The sequence below is a fragment of the Nicrophorus vespilloides genome, unplaced genomic scaffold (assembly GCF_001412225.1).
Source record: "Nicrophorus vespilloides isolate i.1.1-1 unplaced genomic scaffold, Nicve_v1.0, whole genome shotgun sequence".
NCBI classification, from domain to species: Eukaryota; Metazoa; Arthropoda; class Insecta; order Coleoptera; family Silphidae; genus Nicrophorus; species Nicrophorus vespilloides.
In genome coordinates, this window is record NW_017096295.1 from 71,889 (window position 1) to 87,635 (window position 15,747).

Here is a 15,747-nt window from a genome sequence, read left to right on the forward strand (position 1 = left end):
AAATAATTAATACTTAAAAAACAATCTTTACGTTAAAATTACGTTTTTTATGGTTTGCAAACAATTTGCAATGTTTCATTTTGTTAGCACTAGGATAACATTGACCCGGTCACCTCTCGTTGATGAAAATCCGATATTTGTATAATAAATATATTAGTTTCCTCAATGATTTCCTCTCACATTTAGTTGCACAAAGTATTGAAAAGTAAATTCTTATCAAATAGTAATAGATTTGAAATTTTCAATTCTAATAATTAAATATATCACATTTTTTTACTAAAACAAAATTGAATTTAAGTAAAATTTATTCTAACAAGTTATGTATCTTAATTTTATAATTCTTTATCATATGAAATACTTGTAAGATTTCCATATGATTGAAAGTAATTTATTTGTATTGTGTTGTAAAGGGTTTTAGTAGATTGCTTGTATTTCAGTAACAAAACAACGTTAATTTTGGGATTTGAAATAGTGAAGTGTTTCCTATACAGCATCACTCGTGTTTACTGTAATCGTTGTATTTTTAATGATACGATATGCAAATAAAGGAGTGCTTTGATCGCGGATAATTGCATCTAGTGAAATACATCAATGGTGTATTTACTGTGACCGAACGATATTAACAAACCAAACAAATTATAATAAGTGTTCTCTCGAAATGTGAATGGAATCGAGAATAATGGAAGAGAATTAGGCACCATTGAGTCCTCATTAGCTTATGATATATGGGTATGATACGTTCATAAATTATACAACAAGCAACCAACCTCCACCCTCATACACCCCCCCCCCAATCAAGGGTGGCAAGTCACGGCGACGCCCGGCGCCGGTCGCGTCCGACGCCAGCCGTCTGTCGGTCCTCTCTCTGCAATCATGATCATGGATGAACGATCCATGAAGCCGCCCACTTTTCATCCTCTCGCACATATATATGTATATCATTAAGATCATTTCAGCATTGGTACAAAAATAGAAGAGTTGAAATAAATAGTCCTTGAAGTGTAGAACACTTACAACATCCCAATAAGGATAATTGAATAAAATAGGCCTTGACGCATAAACATCCTCTCTAGCGTATAATCCTTCAATTACAGTTAATATAGAACACAAAAACCTCTTATTAAGATAAATCGAAAAATGCTTGTAAAAATGCATTATTAATATGTTTAGTTTGTTTACTTGCATTAAACTAAATCATTTGACTTTTTTCAAATTACATCAAAACTCGTATTTTCTAAAGTAAAATTGTTTTCTTTTTCCTCTATTTTTTTAATTGCTGGAAAGCGGTTTAAATAACACCCGTGGGTTTGTCGGTGAGTTATTAAACCTTTGTAAGCTTCTTCAGAAGGTCCGGATCCAACTGAAAAGATTTACCGTTTTCCACCTCATACAAACATCCTTTGTCCCAGTGATTTCTTACTCCTCGCAAATAGTAAACTTCCAGAAAACTTCGCAAGTATTCAAGTAGAAACATTAGACGAAAAAGGACAAGAACATGTTTTTGTAGCTAATTTCTTTAAAGCGACTTATATATAATAAGTATATATCTTGGATGATGATGTATACACAAATGAACATACCAAGTAAACTTTTCAATGTATGCTATTTCTTTCTAACCCGAGTGATACCATTGAAATAATTCGATATACCGGTATATTTTGTAGATAGATTATAAACTAAATTCGACATCGCAATAGACTTATTGTCCACAATATGTTCAAAAATATTTTTGTTATAGATTATACACGATTATACGGCTTTATTATGATGTATTGGAGAGTATTTTTTCAGAAAGAGGACGAAAAAAAGAAATATTCAAAATCAAACACAATCCTCTTGAAGCGTAGGTACGGATAATGCACGAGTAGGACCGATGAATGCATCGAACAAAGAGGATCGTTGGAAAGACGTCTTGAGTTGCTGACCTCCGGCCTTCAGGAAGAATACAATAAGCGATTGTTTGAGCAGTCAGTTAGCATGGGATAAATGTTGACGGGTTCATAAGAAAGCAATCAGAACGAGGAAAAAAAGAAGGGAGATGTAGAGTTATGTGTACTTGGTTTTGCAGTTGGAGAGAGAAAGAGCGATCAATTCAACGGTAAAACCCTGCGCGGCCTCCTCTGCGGACACCAACCGCTTCTCCCAGAGGCAAGGGTCGCAACCCTCCTCCTACCGAGAATCCTAGCAGACCTCTCGCAAACATTACAAACCACCTAACTACATCTACTACCACCATCCCACTTCCTCCCCCAAATATTCACATCGCCAACGGCACTCGACGCGAAAAGGCTCTTTCTTTAATCAATCCGCCAATCATTGTTTGTCAATTCCCTATTTCCGACATAAATAAAACCCTCATCTCTCAGTATCATCAAGTAAATAACTCACCTCAGCCAGTGTCTTTTAGTAATCGGTGTGTGGCAACAGATGGCGTCGTATTGATCAGCGATCCAGACGACCAAAATGATGTAGAAGGCCGTCGTCGAATCGTTGAAAAACTCGGACATGATGGCCTCCATTCCTGTAACAAACATAAATATTATTTGCATTGGTCTCGTATGCATTTGCATTTGTTGTTCGACTGTAATTGTTTCTGTTTATTTTTTGTGTTTGGTTTGTTTTGGGGGTTTGATGAGGAACATGAATAGAAGCGGATGACGGCAATCATTAATATTGCGATACGGATCTCGTCCATTGCGAATGCAGAAAGTGCCGTTCGTCGCTCCCGTCGACAAGCAATTTATCTATCTGGCTTCGCATAATTTGCTTCCTTCTTCAATTAATTCTAAAACGCGCGAAGAATAATCAAACACAACGCAAAGAGTTATTTCGGCACATATTTAATGCGGTAGACCCGTCCCGTTTTGTCGCGCAATAAATCACCGAACGAAACGGACGAAATGCTGGAGCATGAAGAGCGGACGGATGCGGTGGAGACGCCGGGGAATCTCTTCGTACCTCTCCTCGCCCCTCGTTCAACGTCCTTCTCCACGGGGACGGCGCTCGCATCTGATGACATCCTATCCTCCTCATGCACAGCTGCAATGTCATGCCTAGGTTGTCTGTTTGACCCGCGTCTGAGAATTCAATGGAATCAGACGATGTCTGGACTCGAAGGTCAACTCATCTTCCATTTCACTCTCACCATCTTCAATTTCAGCTTTATTATCAACCAATAAAATCATATTTCTTTACTTGATAGATGTTTTTAACAAATTTATGTACGTCTTTGGAAGTACGGGGGGAAATATTTCTTAGTATGCGACGGTCGTACTCCTTCTTTGAAGACTTGCTCACCATGTCAAGAAGGGATTTCTATCCCTCGGGGAAAACTGAACCGATAATTCCACCCGGCCTTATAATGCAATGTTCGTTCATCCCAAATTTTTAATTCCAGCTCATTATTGCTAAGCATGAAGAGACATAACTCAACCTTCATGGCCTTCTCCCGCCGTTCCAAGCAAATAGCATCTCTAAAGTTAGTTATTTAAAAATCACATCCTCGTTGTTTCCTCTCATTTTCTTCCTATACATTTTAAATTTAATTTTTGGTTGAGTATGAGAGCGCTCTTTCCTTTCCGCCCTCTCTCTGTAAAAACTAATTATCCCGTGCAAGGCACTTGAGCGTTTCCTTCCGATTCATTTTTCGCTTCTCAAAGGCCTCCTCCTCCTCACTCCCCTCCCACAAGCTGTCCCTGTTTATTAACAGTACACTCGCTCTCCATCCCTTACTTCCCTTCCTTGCCCGACGAGCGAGCCTTAATACCTTCAGAGGAATATCGTAATTTTTCATTTATTTAAATTAAAACCGAAAAAGCGTTAAAGATTAACTGTAACGCTGAACAACAAAAACAACCAATAAGATGGAGAAAAGGGGCGAAAAACTTCGTGAAAGTATATTGGATTCCTCAAATTGAAACAAATTGATTAATTTTTATCGCGCGAATTTTTCATCCTCCACACAAAGTGGAAAATTGTTATTTATGCCGGCATCGCATAACCATCTTCAACTCCCGCCGTCCGACACTCCGGAACAAATAAATCAGAATATCACTCTGACAGTCATCATTAATAATAAGCATTATATGAAGAAAGAGAAGAAATTACCGGTCCGAGATGGTGGAAAGATCGATGAACAAAAAAAAACTAAACACAACCGTAGTACTGAGATCGGTAGATCCAACAGTTTGATCAAAACATAATTTAATAATTCTATATAATAGCTATTTTCTCAGAATTTTACATATTTAATGAATACAATAGAAACTTTTCGTTATATTTAATTTCTTAATAACTACACATGCTAATTAGATTAAAAAAATATATAAATTGAAAGCAAATCTGGCCTTTCCATTCATGTAATATTTTATGTTTATGTACAAACTAATTGAATATGCAGTTAATTGATATTTGAAATTACTATGCAAAAACAGATTTATAATAATAAAAAATAAAATTTGTATCCAATTATATAATATAAGACACATAAGGTATATGGAGAAATGGAGAAAAATATTTAATCGAAATAAGTATTTCAATAGCGAATAGTTGTTATGCATCAAGTTGGAGGAGGTTGGCTAACCGAAATGCATGACGATGCTGAGGCTATAATTGATATTCCATGCATGCACAAATTGAAATTTGCAAGTGCGAAGAATTTAATAAATTTCGCACTCCATATTTATAAGAGGATTAGAGTAGATGGAGTTGGCGGCTGATCTCAAGTCACTCGAAAGAAAAGTTTTTGTTGAGTATCGAAATCCCTTTAGATACAAACATTATTTTTTTTTTAATTAGGATAATTTCGAAACGTTCATCTAATTTGTGCATTGCGAAACGAATTTGATGGAAGAGCCGAGTTCACTAAGTAGTTTAGCCGGAGGGAAAGGAGCGAGCGCACCGAGCTCCACTGAATATTTCAGTTGTTTTACGCGCTCCTTCCTTTCCAAAATACGGACTATTCCCCTCCTCATCCTTCACAACAACGCGTTTTTTTTTTGTTTCTCCAAAGCCGCCCCCGCGCTCAATGTTTTCGTAAACAAAACAATGATGCTACCTGCGCCATGTTACGTGAACCGCATCCAAACAACCTCTAATTATCATCATCATCTTGATCATCATCATCATTATTATCTGATGTTCAAGGAGAGAGGATGCCAATGTTTATTTAACCATTATCTCTAACAAAACCAGACTAAAACAGATACAGACCAAAAAAAACATTTTTTTCCTCGTTAATTAACTCGTAATTCATAATAATTTTGTTTTAAATAGAACCTCACATTTTCATGCGAAACAAAACTTATTTACAAAATCGACGAATAATAATGTAGGTCACGTTTCCATGCCAATTGCCGTATTGATCCAATTACAAAAAAATCGCTAGACTTAATTAATTAAGTCCATTTCATCAACGAGTAAATATACCTTCCTTTTCAACACTTTCTATTCAGTCGGTTTTGGTATATGTCTGTTTATGTGATATATGTAATATTGATAATTAAAAGACATCCATTAAATTGAATGAACCAAGATCTTTGATTAATCACAATTTCAAATTATTATCAAAGTATTAATAATATAACTTGTAATTTACTTTTGCTTTTAAGGTATCATATTTATTTATTAATTTATAATAATAAACATATTTTTTTGAATATTTACGAAATATTGGAAAAAAATATCGAAAATATATTAATTATAGATTTGTAAAGTTGAACGTTTACATAGGAAATTGCATCAAAATATACGATAAATTTTATTAATTTGCAGAGGAAAATTGCTTTTCTTCCAGAATATGAATTGGATATTAGTAGCGTATAACTGAAGCTAATACATTTCATGCAAATTATCCTAAGTATTTGATTATATAAGAAAATATATAATTTAATTAGGAACTATAAAAAATACATGCATATATGAAAAAATAATAAAGGTCACTTTACATGCACACAGTTTACATGGAACGACGAACGTGCGTCGTAATAATAGTATTGTCCCTTTAATTGGAATTGTCCTGCAAAGAAGTTCATGACGCGGAGGCGGCGCAGCGAAATTAATTTAATTAATAATTATTAAATTCAGAATTTAATTAAATTAATTAAATTCAACCTTTCCGATTTTAATTCGTGTCACGACTAAATCCGCCCCGCCGGCCACTCATACTCTTTACAGAAAAAAATCCCTTTTCCATATTTGTATTAAATATTTTCAACTTTCCTTTCTTGTTTCCCATAAAATTATATATTTTATAAAAAAAAAACAAATATTTCCTTCGTACTTATTATGATTAATTCTCATATAATAGCGTGCAAAAATAACATTAACTTAGCGATGAATTGAAAATAAACGTAGAACATGGATTTAACAAAAGGTTATTTGTATATAATTGAGGATGTTCAAAGAATAAGGAAGGAAAGCACAAAGAGAAATCAAAATTAATAAACATCGAAGGTAGTAATGTTGCAATTAAGAAATTAATTAAGCCCGTCATCGAAGGTATTAAGAGTTCAGATGTGGGGCTTTTTCGTTCCGCTCGTTAATGAACAATTTAGATTGGATTCGGTGCATAATGGGTTGTAGTAATTGTATAATGGCGGCATGAAATGCACGGATTTCTCGGCTACGGAGACACATTGAAGCAATTTGAATGCGGAAATTCGATTATGGAAATCAATAGACCGCGCGCTCACCAGTAACACATCTGTAACTTAATAGCCGCCTCCATCAAACACCCCCTCGACACCCCTCAACGAACCAACTCTACCCCCAAAAACAACCCTCGCAAATGACCATACCATTTTACACGAGCATTAAATTGATTTTTTTTTTAAATTATTCGCCAATCCTCCAATGTCTGAATGACAAATTCATCAACTCTTTCTTTCAAAAACTAACATGAGTATAAGAATACTAACCGAACAATATGCAATATGCATATTTATGTACAAAACATCAGAAATTGTGCATTTTTGTGAAGCGCATCGATTAACATTATGAACCAATGCGACGAAATGTATATTGTGCATGCGTATTGCACCTTTGCCGCACTTCCGAGACGCAGTTACTATATGGCACATGTTTAATGAAATCAGAGGCGGTTTAAAGTCTTTAACGTGAGCGCATAATGGAGGTGTTGGAAAAGTTGCACCGAAAACTTTGAAACAGAGGAAATTGTAAAAGTTTCCGGGTGGCCTTTGTCGGCGCACAAAGATATATAATCCGAATGATCAAGAAGGCTCCAATTTCTATCTTGCATTTAACATGTAATTATGTCGACAAATCCAAAGATTGAGCATAGAAATATGAAGAAAATAACGTGTTGCGAGATTGACAAGGAGAAGGGTAAACCCTTTGATGATATCAAGACCGAGCGGAGAATACACAAACCATTAGTCATATTGGTATTGAATTTCAGCAATAGATATAAAAGGTCCTCCAAAGGAGTGGTGCACGTCCGTCTCTATATTTGTGCGTATATATACATTCGTATGTGTGTATATATGTATTTTCTGTCAACAGGGAATGATCGATGAGCGTATATCCGTCATCGATGTTTCGAAAGATCGTTTTTACAATGACCACCGCGACTCCAACAATATTAACACTAATTAATCAAATATGAATGTATGTAATTTAAAGCCGACACAGAGAGAAAGATAGGAATACTGAAGAGACAGAGAGAGATGAAAACATGGAGAGTGACAGAGAGATCCCAATAATGTGCGTACCGGATTACCGTTATTATTTCCTGCTTATGTAATCATCGGATCCATTTACTTTTCCGGGTATTTAATCAAATTCCGGTTTACATTTAGTTCGCAAATGCGGTTAATTAATAATCAACAAATGTCAAATTCCATATATTAAAATACGCTCGACGCTAAATCAATCTCGTGTTACATCTGTTTGCGCAGCGCTCGATATAGAAAACATGTTTGTTTTATCAAATGCATTACGCATTACGTAATGATAAGAATAAATCCATATTACATTATAATTAATTGAGATATGATTATTGTTTGGAACGAGATCACAGTTGTCTCCAATCTGTGATGTTATTTTTTAAGTTAAGTTTATTTCAAAATATTATAAATTTAAAAAAACAAACTTTCTGAAATAACACTATTTTGAATAGTCAAAAACTAAATCATTATTTTACCAATTTTACTCAATCTCGAATTTAATAAGAAAAAAAATAATAGCATCAATATAAAATTGTCATCGACGGATTTGCAGGGTTTCAATTCCAAAACTCGAATGACAAATCTGTTTACTTTGTTGCGAATATAACGGATAAACAAGTTGTATGAATCTATACCTTTCGACATAGGTTCGAAATTTAATAAACATATGCAGTTCCTCCAGTTAATGCAGGCCCGTACTGCAAACAAATTGTAATTTACGAACGACTTTCTAGTGAATTTCATGCACACAAGAAATACAACAAACTATAACAATTGTATTCATTGTAATAGTTTTACTTTCGAAATTTACTAATAATTTCTGTAAGTGATTTTGTAAAAATATTTCATTAGTTTATACTTTCCAAAGTTTAAAACTATAATTAACTTTATTTAATATTAGCATGAATTATGATAATGTGAAACAATGTTTATTAACTTGCCAATAGTTTTTGAGCTGTACTTGTTAATGATAAATTTGAGATTGCAAATGGTGAAATGATGTTTGTGAAAATGAAAGAGATTTGGGGAAGGTAGAATTTGTTACCGGAAGCAACAGATTTTCAGCGCCGGAAGAAGGTAGTGGTGTTCGGAAACCATAAATCTTTCTCTTTTGCGCAACAAGTAGAGCCACGCAACTGGTAGATGGCGCGCAACAGGCGCGGTGTATCAACAAGTAAAGGTTTATACTTCTGGGGGAGCCCCGATTTCGCGGAGAATTGGCAATCCGCCAACTACCAGTTGCTGCCCTTCGGGGGGCTATTGTCGCCCGGAGGACAAAAAAGAATAAAGAGGATCCTAACTACGTGCCCTTGTAATCTTGCGATCTCCTTTCTTTTACGGACCTTCTATGCTAGACCTTCCTTTACCCTTTTATTACTCCTTTTTTTTCGTTCCGAGTGTGAATTGATCAAAGCAAGTGCTTCAGCTCATGATGAAACTTACCGACTAAAGCGAGAATAACAGTCAGAAGGGGAGCCGCGAGAAACGTAGCTGCCCTATTGATCTCTAGCAACTGGAGGAAGTCCACTGGAATGAAAAGCAAAGAATCGTCATTAATCAGGAACAGTCGGAGTACATGGGATTTCGTACATGAAGGATGAAGCTCATATTTTCATTTTGTTTTTCAAACATATCCTTGTACCACATTTGCAAACTCAAACTAAATAAAAGTAAAAACAAGACGAACACTTGCAATAAGTTAATTGAATAATGTAAATCGCGTTATCCGGAACGATCGATTAATCGGTGGGATCATCTACTACATCTTTTCAACGCGACCACGTCGCGCTCTGCCTGCTCCCCATCAATCTTACTTTAATAATTTGTACCCCTACCCCTATCCAACATCTTCCTTGCGGCAAACTTTTATCATTACGCAAAGAAAAAGAGGCCGCAACGCTCACTAATTATGAGGCGAAAGTTGCTGTGAAGATGCAGTGCGTCGAAATGAGAAAGAAAATGCAAAATAGAAAAAAAAAGACAGAAAGAAGATGCGTACTTTCGATGCTGATCACTTTCGTGTTTAATTATCTTACAGTCTGTAAATTCGTCACTCTCGAAATTTCACACTTTCCCCTCGGAGAAAAACTCCCTGTATACTTTTTTTTTCCTTTTCACGCCTTCCTCCCCTTGAGTACAGACCTCCTCTTCCATTCACGTCGTCCGAGGATATAATAACATTCATTTCACGCAACGGGAGACACGAAACGACCAACCTTTGGCCTCCCCAAAAATTACATATATCTTTTTTGCAACCTAAAAAAATAAAGGCTAAAATTCTAATCTAAAGCACTACTTACTTATTCAATGCAAAGAATTATATTAAAAATAAGAAATTAAAATTTCTCGAAAATATCAGTATTTAATATTATAACTATGATAAGTAATTAAATAAGAAGCAAATAAAATATGAATTTTTATAGAAACACATTTTTTATAGAAACTTTTCATGCATTCATCTACCTAGTATTCAGGGTATGTTCATCTAAAAGAGTAATAACCCAAGTAATATATGAATATACCATCAAAAGAAGGAACAGCAAAGCTTTGCATCCCGTATAAAGGCGGTCAGAGTAATCGACAGCGACCGGACAATGCACGATGATTAAAATATATAAAAACAAACAACGGAATAACAAAAATAAGGTAAAGGAAATACGGATGCGCAATATAAATATCGATAATTAAGTGGTAATAATGGCAAGGGGATTACTTTTACTATGAAACGACGTTTAATTCGTGTAAGTATATTCAGCCGTGGAATGCAATTCTGTTGAAAGGTATTGAATAATGTTTGGACGGAAAGTGGATTAGGACACACAAGGTTTGTGTTAGAACTATCTACATGTGATTCTCAATTTAGTGTAAAAAGGGATGTGAAAAGGTGTGTGTATGAGATAGAGAGAGTGAGAGTTTGGGTGGACGAAGGATTTAGACCAGATCCACCCTGGAACGTGAGGGAGGGACGCGTGCATCTATGTAAATCAAAGGACTCACCGATAAACACGAATATCTGGTGATGCGAATATCGCAGCAACATGGACACGGACACCGTCTGAAACAGATGAGAGAAAGAGATAAATATACATTTTATACAAAAAAGTTCTACAAGAGAAACATAGACAGAAAGAGGGAGCAAAATAAATTTATCCAACTCGAGTATTACAAAATTTAAAACCGCGCTCTTCGGATTATAATTGAGATGCGATAGAAAGCAAATTAAAAACGCATCAAATGATGATTGTTTTTGTTTCAGCATTATTTGCATTTATCATCGACACAAAGAACGATTCTCTTTTCAGTACCTTTACGTTTTTTTTATTCTATAATTACTAACAGATTCAAAATGTAAAAGAATTTCAGTATACATTAAATCAAGCCAACTGCATATGTCATATACGATTAACCAAAGGATCCTAGTATTTTGTAACACTCGCTTTGATTCTATCAAAGTGGATAATGCGATAATGGAAACGGACAGATGCGAGGTTTTCCCAAGTCAAAGTTATTTCCGCAATAGGTGGTAAATTGTTAACAACTTAAAAGAGTGCAGACGGAAGGGATGAAGAGAGCGTTTCGAGTTAAAGAAACGGAATATTATTGAGGGATATAGCTAATGACATCGTTACGCTCGTTGCGATAACAACCGGAGAACGCGGTGAGGCGGAATCAGCACAGACTTCTAGACTTGCCGCGAACCGGAAACGATGGACTTCGCCGCGTGACGGGATCACGTGGTCCCACATGTAAAGAATTTTGCTTCATCCCTTATCCCCGCGTCTTTGTAAATTGATGCATCACGCGGGGACTGATGTGACGTAAGAAAAAAGCTACTTAGAATCTAATTTGCACGAAGGCAAAAAAATGGTGCTGCTGCAATCACTTTAAACCATTATGTAAAACAGTTTAATTTCTTTCTCGAAAATGCAGACAGCGTTATGGTAGAATTGTAACACCTTCTCTTTTTTAACTCTGACAATTAAGTAAGTAATAAAATCAGTTGCTGGATAATTCCATGGTTCACGTCTCGATGAATAACTAAGTGAGAGAGTGATCCCACTCAACACATTGGGGGACGTGGGGCGGAATATGCTGTGCAGTAGTGGAGGATGAGGAGGACTCGACCGTATCGCCTCAGTCTAATTGAAATATCAGATTTCCTGCCGTCGGGGAATGATGACGAAAAAGCGCAGTTATATTAATGGTGACCGGGCGGTATCCACCCCCTATCCTCTACTACTACTCTCTCTCTTCCTTCTATCGACCATCGCACGATGCATGCCCAAAGGCTGCTCTTCAAATTAATACAATGCTCGTTAAAGAGCATGCATACAGTACACAATATTTAATTATCTGCGTACGCCGTTTAGCTTCTTATATAAATTATAACATTTTATATAACGAAAACATACAGCCTCGAAAGGCCAAAGTAGCTACTTCAAATACGAGATTGTAAAACCCAAAAAGATCTACCACTTTTATCCAGCAATGATATTCAAAGTTTAAAACTTGATTCCTACTACTATAAATTTAAAGATAATTGATAATAAACAAAAATTGACTAAAAATATAATTGTAACATATAAATCTCATATTAATATAAAGATGAGTACACACAATGTTTAGTTTAGATATGTCAAGTTTTATTTCGTCCACGTGTTATTTTTCTATGTTATTTAGAGTTCAATTACAGATGATTTGTCCGTTTGGAAATAAGTGCAGTAAATCAAAAGCGTACGGGCGTCGGGGGCAGTTGTTATGGTGTCATATGATCGTTGACATAATTACTCTCTAGTAGGCCACTGGGAGGTAGTTAACCCTCGCGGCTCCGGTGCAGATTTATAATGCCATCCCCGGAAACATGATCTCGCCTATCCCCGATTACACGACATGGGATGATCAACCCCAACCGTCAGTCGGTCGGATGGTTTTGTTGGTCGAAAGGGCGTTCGGTATTCTCCGAAAAGCAGCACATTACGACCACTTACTGACCGCTGCCCATTTAACCACGAATGGCTTCCTATTGCGCAACCAATTAATTCGCTAATTAATACAAATTACATGCTACAATTACGTGGATTTGCGCAACGAATGCGAAGACATCAGAAAGGCCCAACCGAATAGAAGACCAATCAAGTCCCTTACTTTTCGGAAATTACAAAACCAACCACAAAATGAACATCATAAAAATAATTATATTATACATTATTTTAATAATTAATTATATCCATTACATACTTAAAAGTGTATATCTATGTATTATATAAGGGTGTGTAAAGGGTGGATGCTAACCGACCGACAGAATCGAGTGCCTATTCTTCTTCGAGGGAAAACTCTGAATCTCCAGAACTGATCAATCACTGCCGTTGAAATCAGGAAACTTGGCAAACAAATTATGCCATAACTTACCAACATACAACGGTGGAGAGTAATAATTTAGAAACTCCCCCGTCCGATTTATTCTCGCAAGTGTCGCTTATTTTAGTCCAATTATATACTACGAATGTTCACGTCCGAATCACAATAATACCAAAAATGTATTCGATTTCAAAATGAGCTTCCTGTTTGACTCTTAAATCAACTACTAGTTTCTTAGTAGTTTCTTTTCGATACAAAAGAAGATTATATTATAATAACAAAATACTTTATTAAATGTATTAACTTGACACAATATGCAATAAGAGGTATCAAAATAATATAATCTACATCGTCCCAAGTCCCAACAAGTAAAAGGTATTTTTTTTATCTTTATGGCTTTTAGTGCTTATCGGTCACAAAATGGAGATTTTCATGACATATTAAGAGCCGCCTTGTAAAAGAGGTCTATATCGCAAGCCCGACAACCGAAAGACCGTCTATTCCGACGTTCGAAATCCCGAGTGTATCGAAATCCCGAGTGTATCGAAATCCCGACTACCATAATCCCGACTGTATCGAATCCCGAATATATCAAAATCCCGACTACCATAATCCCGACAATCGAAATCTCGACAGTATCTTTTATTATTATAATTTCTACAATAACATTATTAAATTATTGTACTATATTTTAATAGGTACGACGGACACTGAAAAAAATATGTTTAAGACCTCTTTTGCCCGATTATTAATTGTTGTTATTTATTCTTAATAACAATAAATAATATTAATTATTATTGTATTTTTTTTCGTTGATTTATCATTATAAAACTTAAGAATAAGAAATATTCTATAATAAAATTGGTTTATGTTATTAACAATAAATAACAACAATTAATAATCTTAAGTTTTAGATTGTAGAGATTTCGATATAGTCGGGATTTTGACATAGTCGGGATTTCGATATAGTCGGGATTTCGAACGTCGGGATTTCCATACACTCGGGTTTTCGAACGTCGGGATTTCAATACACTCGGGATTTCGAACGTCGGAATTTCGAACATCGGGATTTTGATAGACGGGATTTCGGTTGTCGGGCTTGCGATTGCCACCATTGTAAAAGGTATACATTCTTTTTAATTTCGAAAATGTATAAAATAACTATAATATATGCAACCATATTCCCTCATCGTGAATACAAGATTTACAAACAGTTCTTGCAATTCAAATTATTCCTCTCAAATTCTTTATAAAGAATTTAATAGCATTTTCACCCATAAATCTGTATAATTATATGCATAATTTGTATGTAATCCGAGTGTCTAACTTCTATCTAAAATGAACTAATGTTTGCAATTAAGATAAATCTTAATATTGATTTAGTTCAAATATATTTTTTTAATCTCTTCCGGCCCTATTTCTACCCCTTTCGGGTTTAACACCCATCACAAATTTTTGTTGGTTTTTTGGGAATCGAACCAACCACCTTTCATATCAGCAAATAATATAGATATCAGAAGTTTGATAGTATTCTTTTTTGGAGCATACGTGCTAAATTGGTTGCATAGGTTCACGGCTCTAGTATTAATTGCAGATACTGTTATAAGATTTGTGAATATTGCGCCTGTAATTATCTAGTTTACGCACCCGCGTCAAAAAAAAATCAAAGGAGTCAAATATATAATTTGCTCCTCAAGAAAACAATACTATTTTCTATTTCTTTTTGCCTTTGGCGCCCCCTACTATTGATTCACCTCCTGCTGCGATTGCCCGTTAATATTCATTTCAGTTTTATAGATTAACAATGTAAATACTGTAAACGTTAAGAAGTAATCAGCGACTACTTACGAATACAATCATGATGAAAAATGCTGCTATGTAGGAACTCCTAGCCATCCACATGCTCACGAAACGGTAGTGATCTCCGCTTATTACATTCCTGCAAATATATTTAAATATTCTTTACAAACTAAGTAAATGTATATATTATAAAGGGCAAGCAAAATAGAGTGATTAGATTAGTAGAAAATATGCATTTAGTTTCTATAAAAACAAATACTGAAGCTTCTAATATTTCAATTTATCAACAATGACAATATTTGTTGTGATAGTTTATGAGACTTGAAACATTTGGCATATTGAATGCAGCAGATTCAATAATTGTATTCATAATAATATAAGTATACCTTAAAAATCCTTTATTATCTCCCTTTTCGGCCAAACTCTTTATGGAGGACATGAGCAAATCATCGTAGCCGAGAAATTGATCCAAGATAAAACGGCTGAAAGTATCACCGAAACATTCATCCTTCGTGGGATCAAGAACTACGATCTGAACAGGAATATTGAGACGCTTCCTGGTTGCAGGCGAGAGACGCAGAAAGCCATACTCCAATGTGTACTCTATTATGTTTTCATCGTCGTTCCATTCTAAAAGAAAGAACTGTTAGCATGTTCCTTGTGAGACATGTAAAGTTATATTCACCATTGGAAGACTCGTCATTGGGATTAATAGCACCCGTATCGTCTGGTTTTTCATCGGCTTTGGAAACATACTGTTCTTCAAATATTGAACTTAAACCTTTATACGAGGTACTTTCGACGGTCACCTCGCTACTATAATTACTCAATGAATGAGGGTTTAAGGTGTTGTAGACACTTCTCAACCCTTGTTCATCGTCGGTTTCCTGAGCTGCAATGAGCA

The 15,747-nt window shown here is 35.4% G+C and overlaps 1 protein-coding gene across 3 annotated transcripts in view; it reads right to left on the reverse strand.

Annotated features, from left to right (window-relative positions):
* Positions 1–15,747, reverse strand: part of LOC108556558 (membralin) — a 30,621-nt gene that overhangs the window by 13,626 nt on the left and 1,248 nt on the right. For 2 of the 3 annotated variants that reach the window (XM_017912724.1, XM_017912725.1), the window contains exons 3-8: positions 15,529–15,735; positions 15,230–15,473; positions 14,892–14,982; positions 10,683–10,740; positions 9,129–9,212; positions 2,389–2,521 (exon numbers count right to left, since the gene is read on the reverse strand). In XM_017912724.1, the coding sequence (XP_017768213.1) occupies positions 2,389–2,521; positions 9,129–9,212; positions 10,683–10,740; positions 14,892–14,982; positions 15,230–15,473; positions 15,529–15,735 (817 nt within the window). The remainder of the gene's footprint in view (positions 1–2,388; positions 2,522–9,128; positions 9,213–10,682; positions 10,741–14,891; positions 14,983–15,229; positions 15,474–15,528; positions 15,736–15,747) is intronic. The other variant, XM_017912726.1, reaches the window with a different exon arrangement.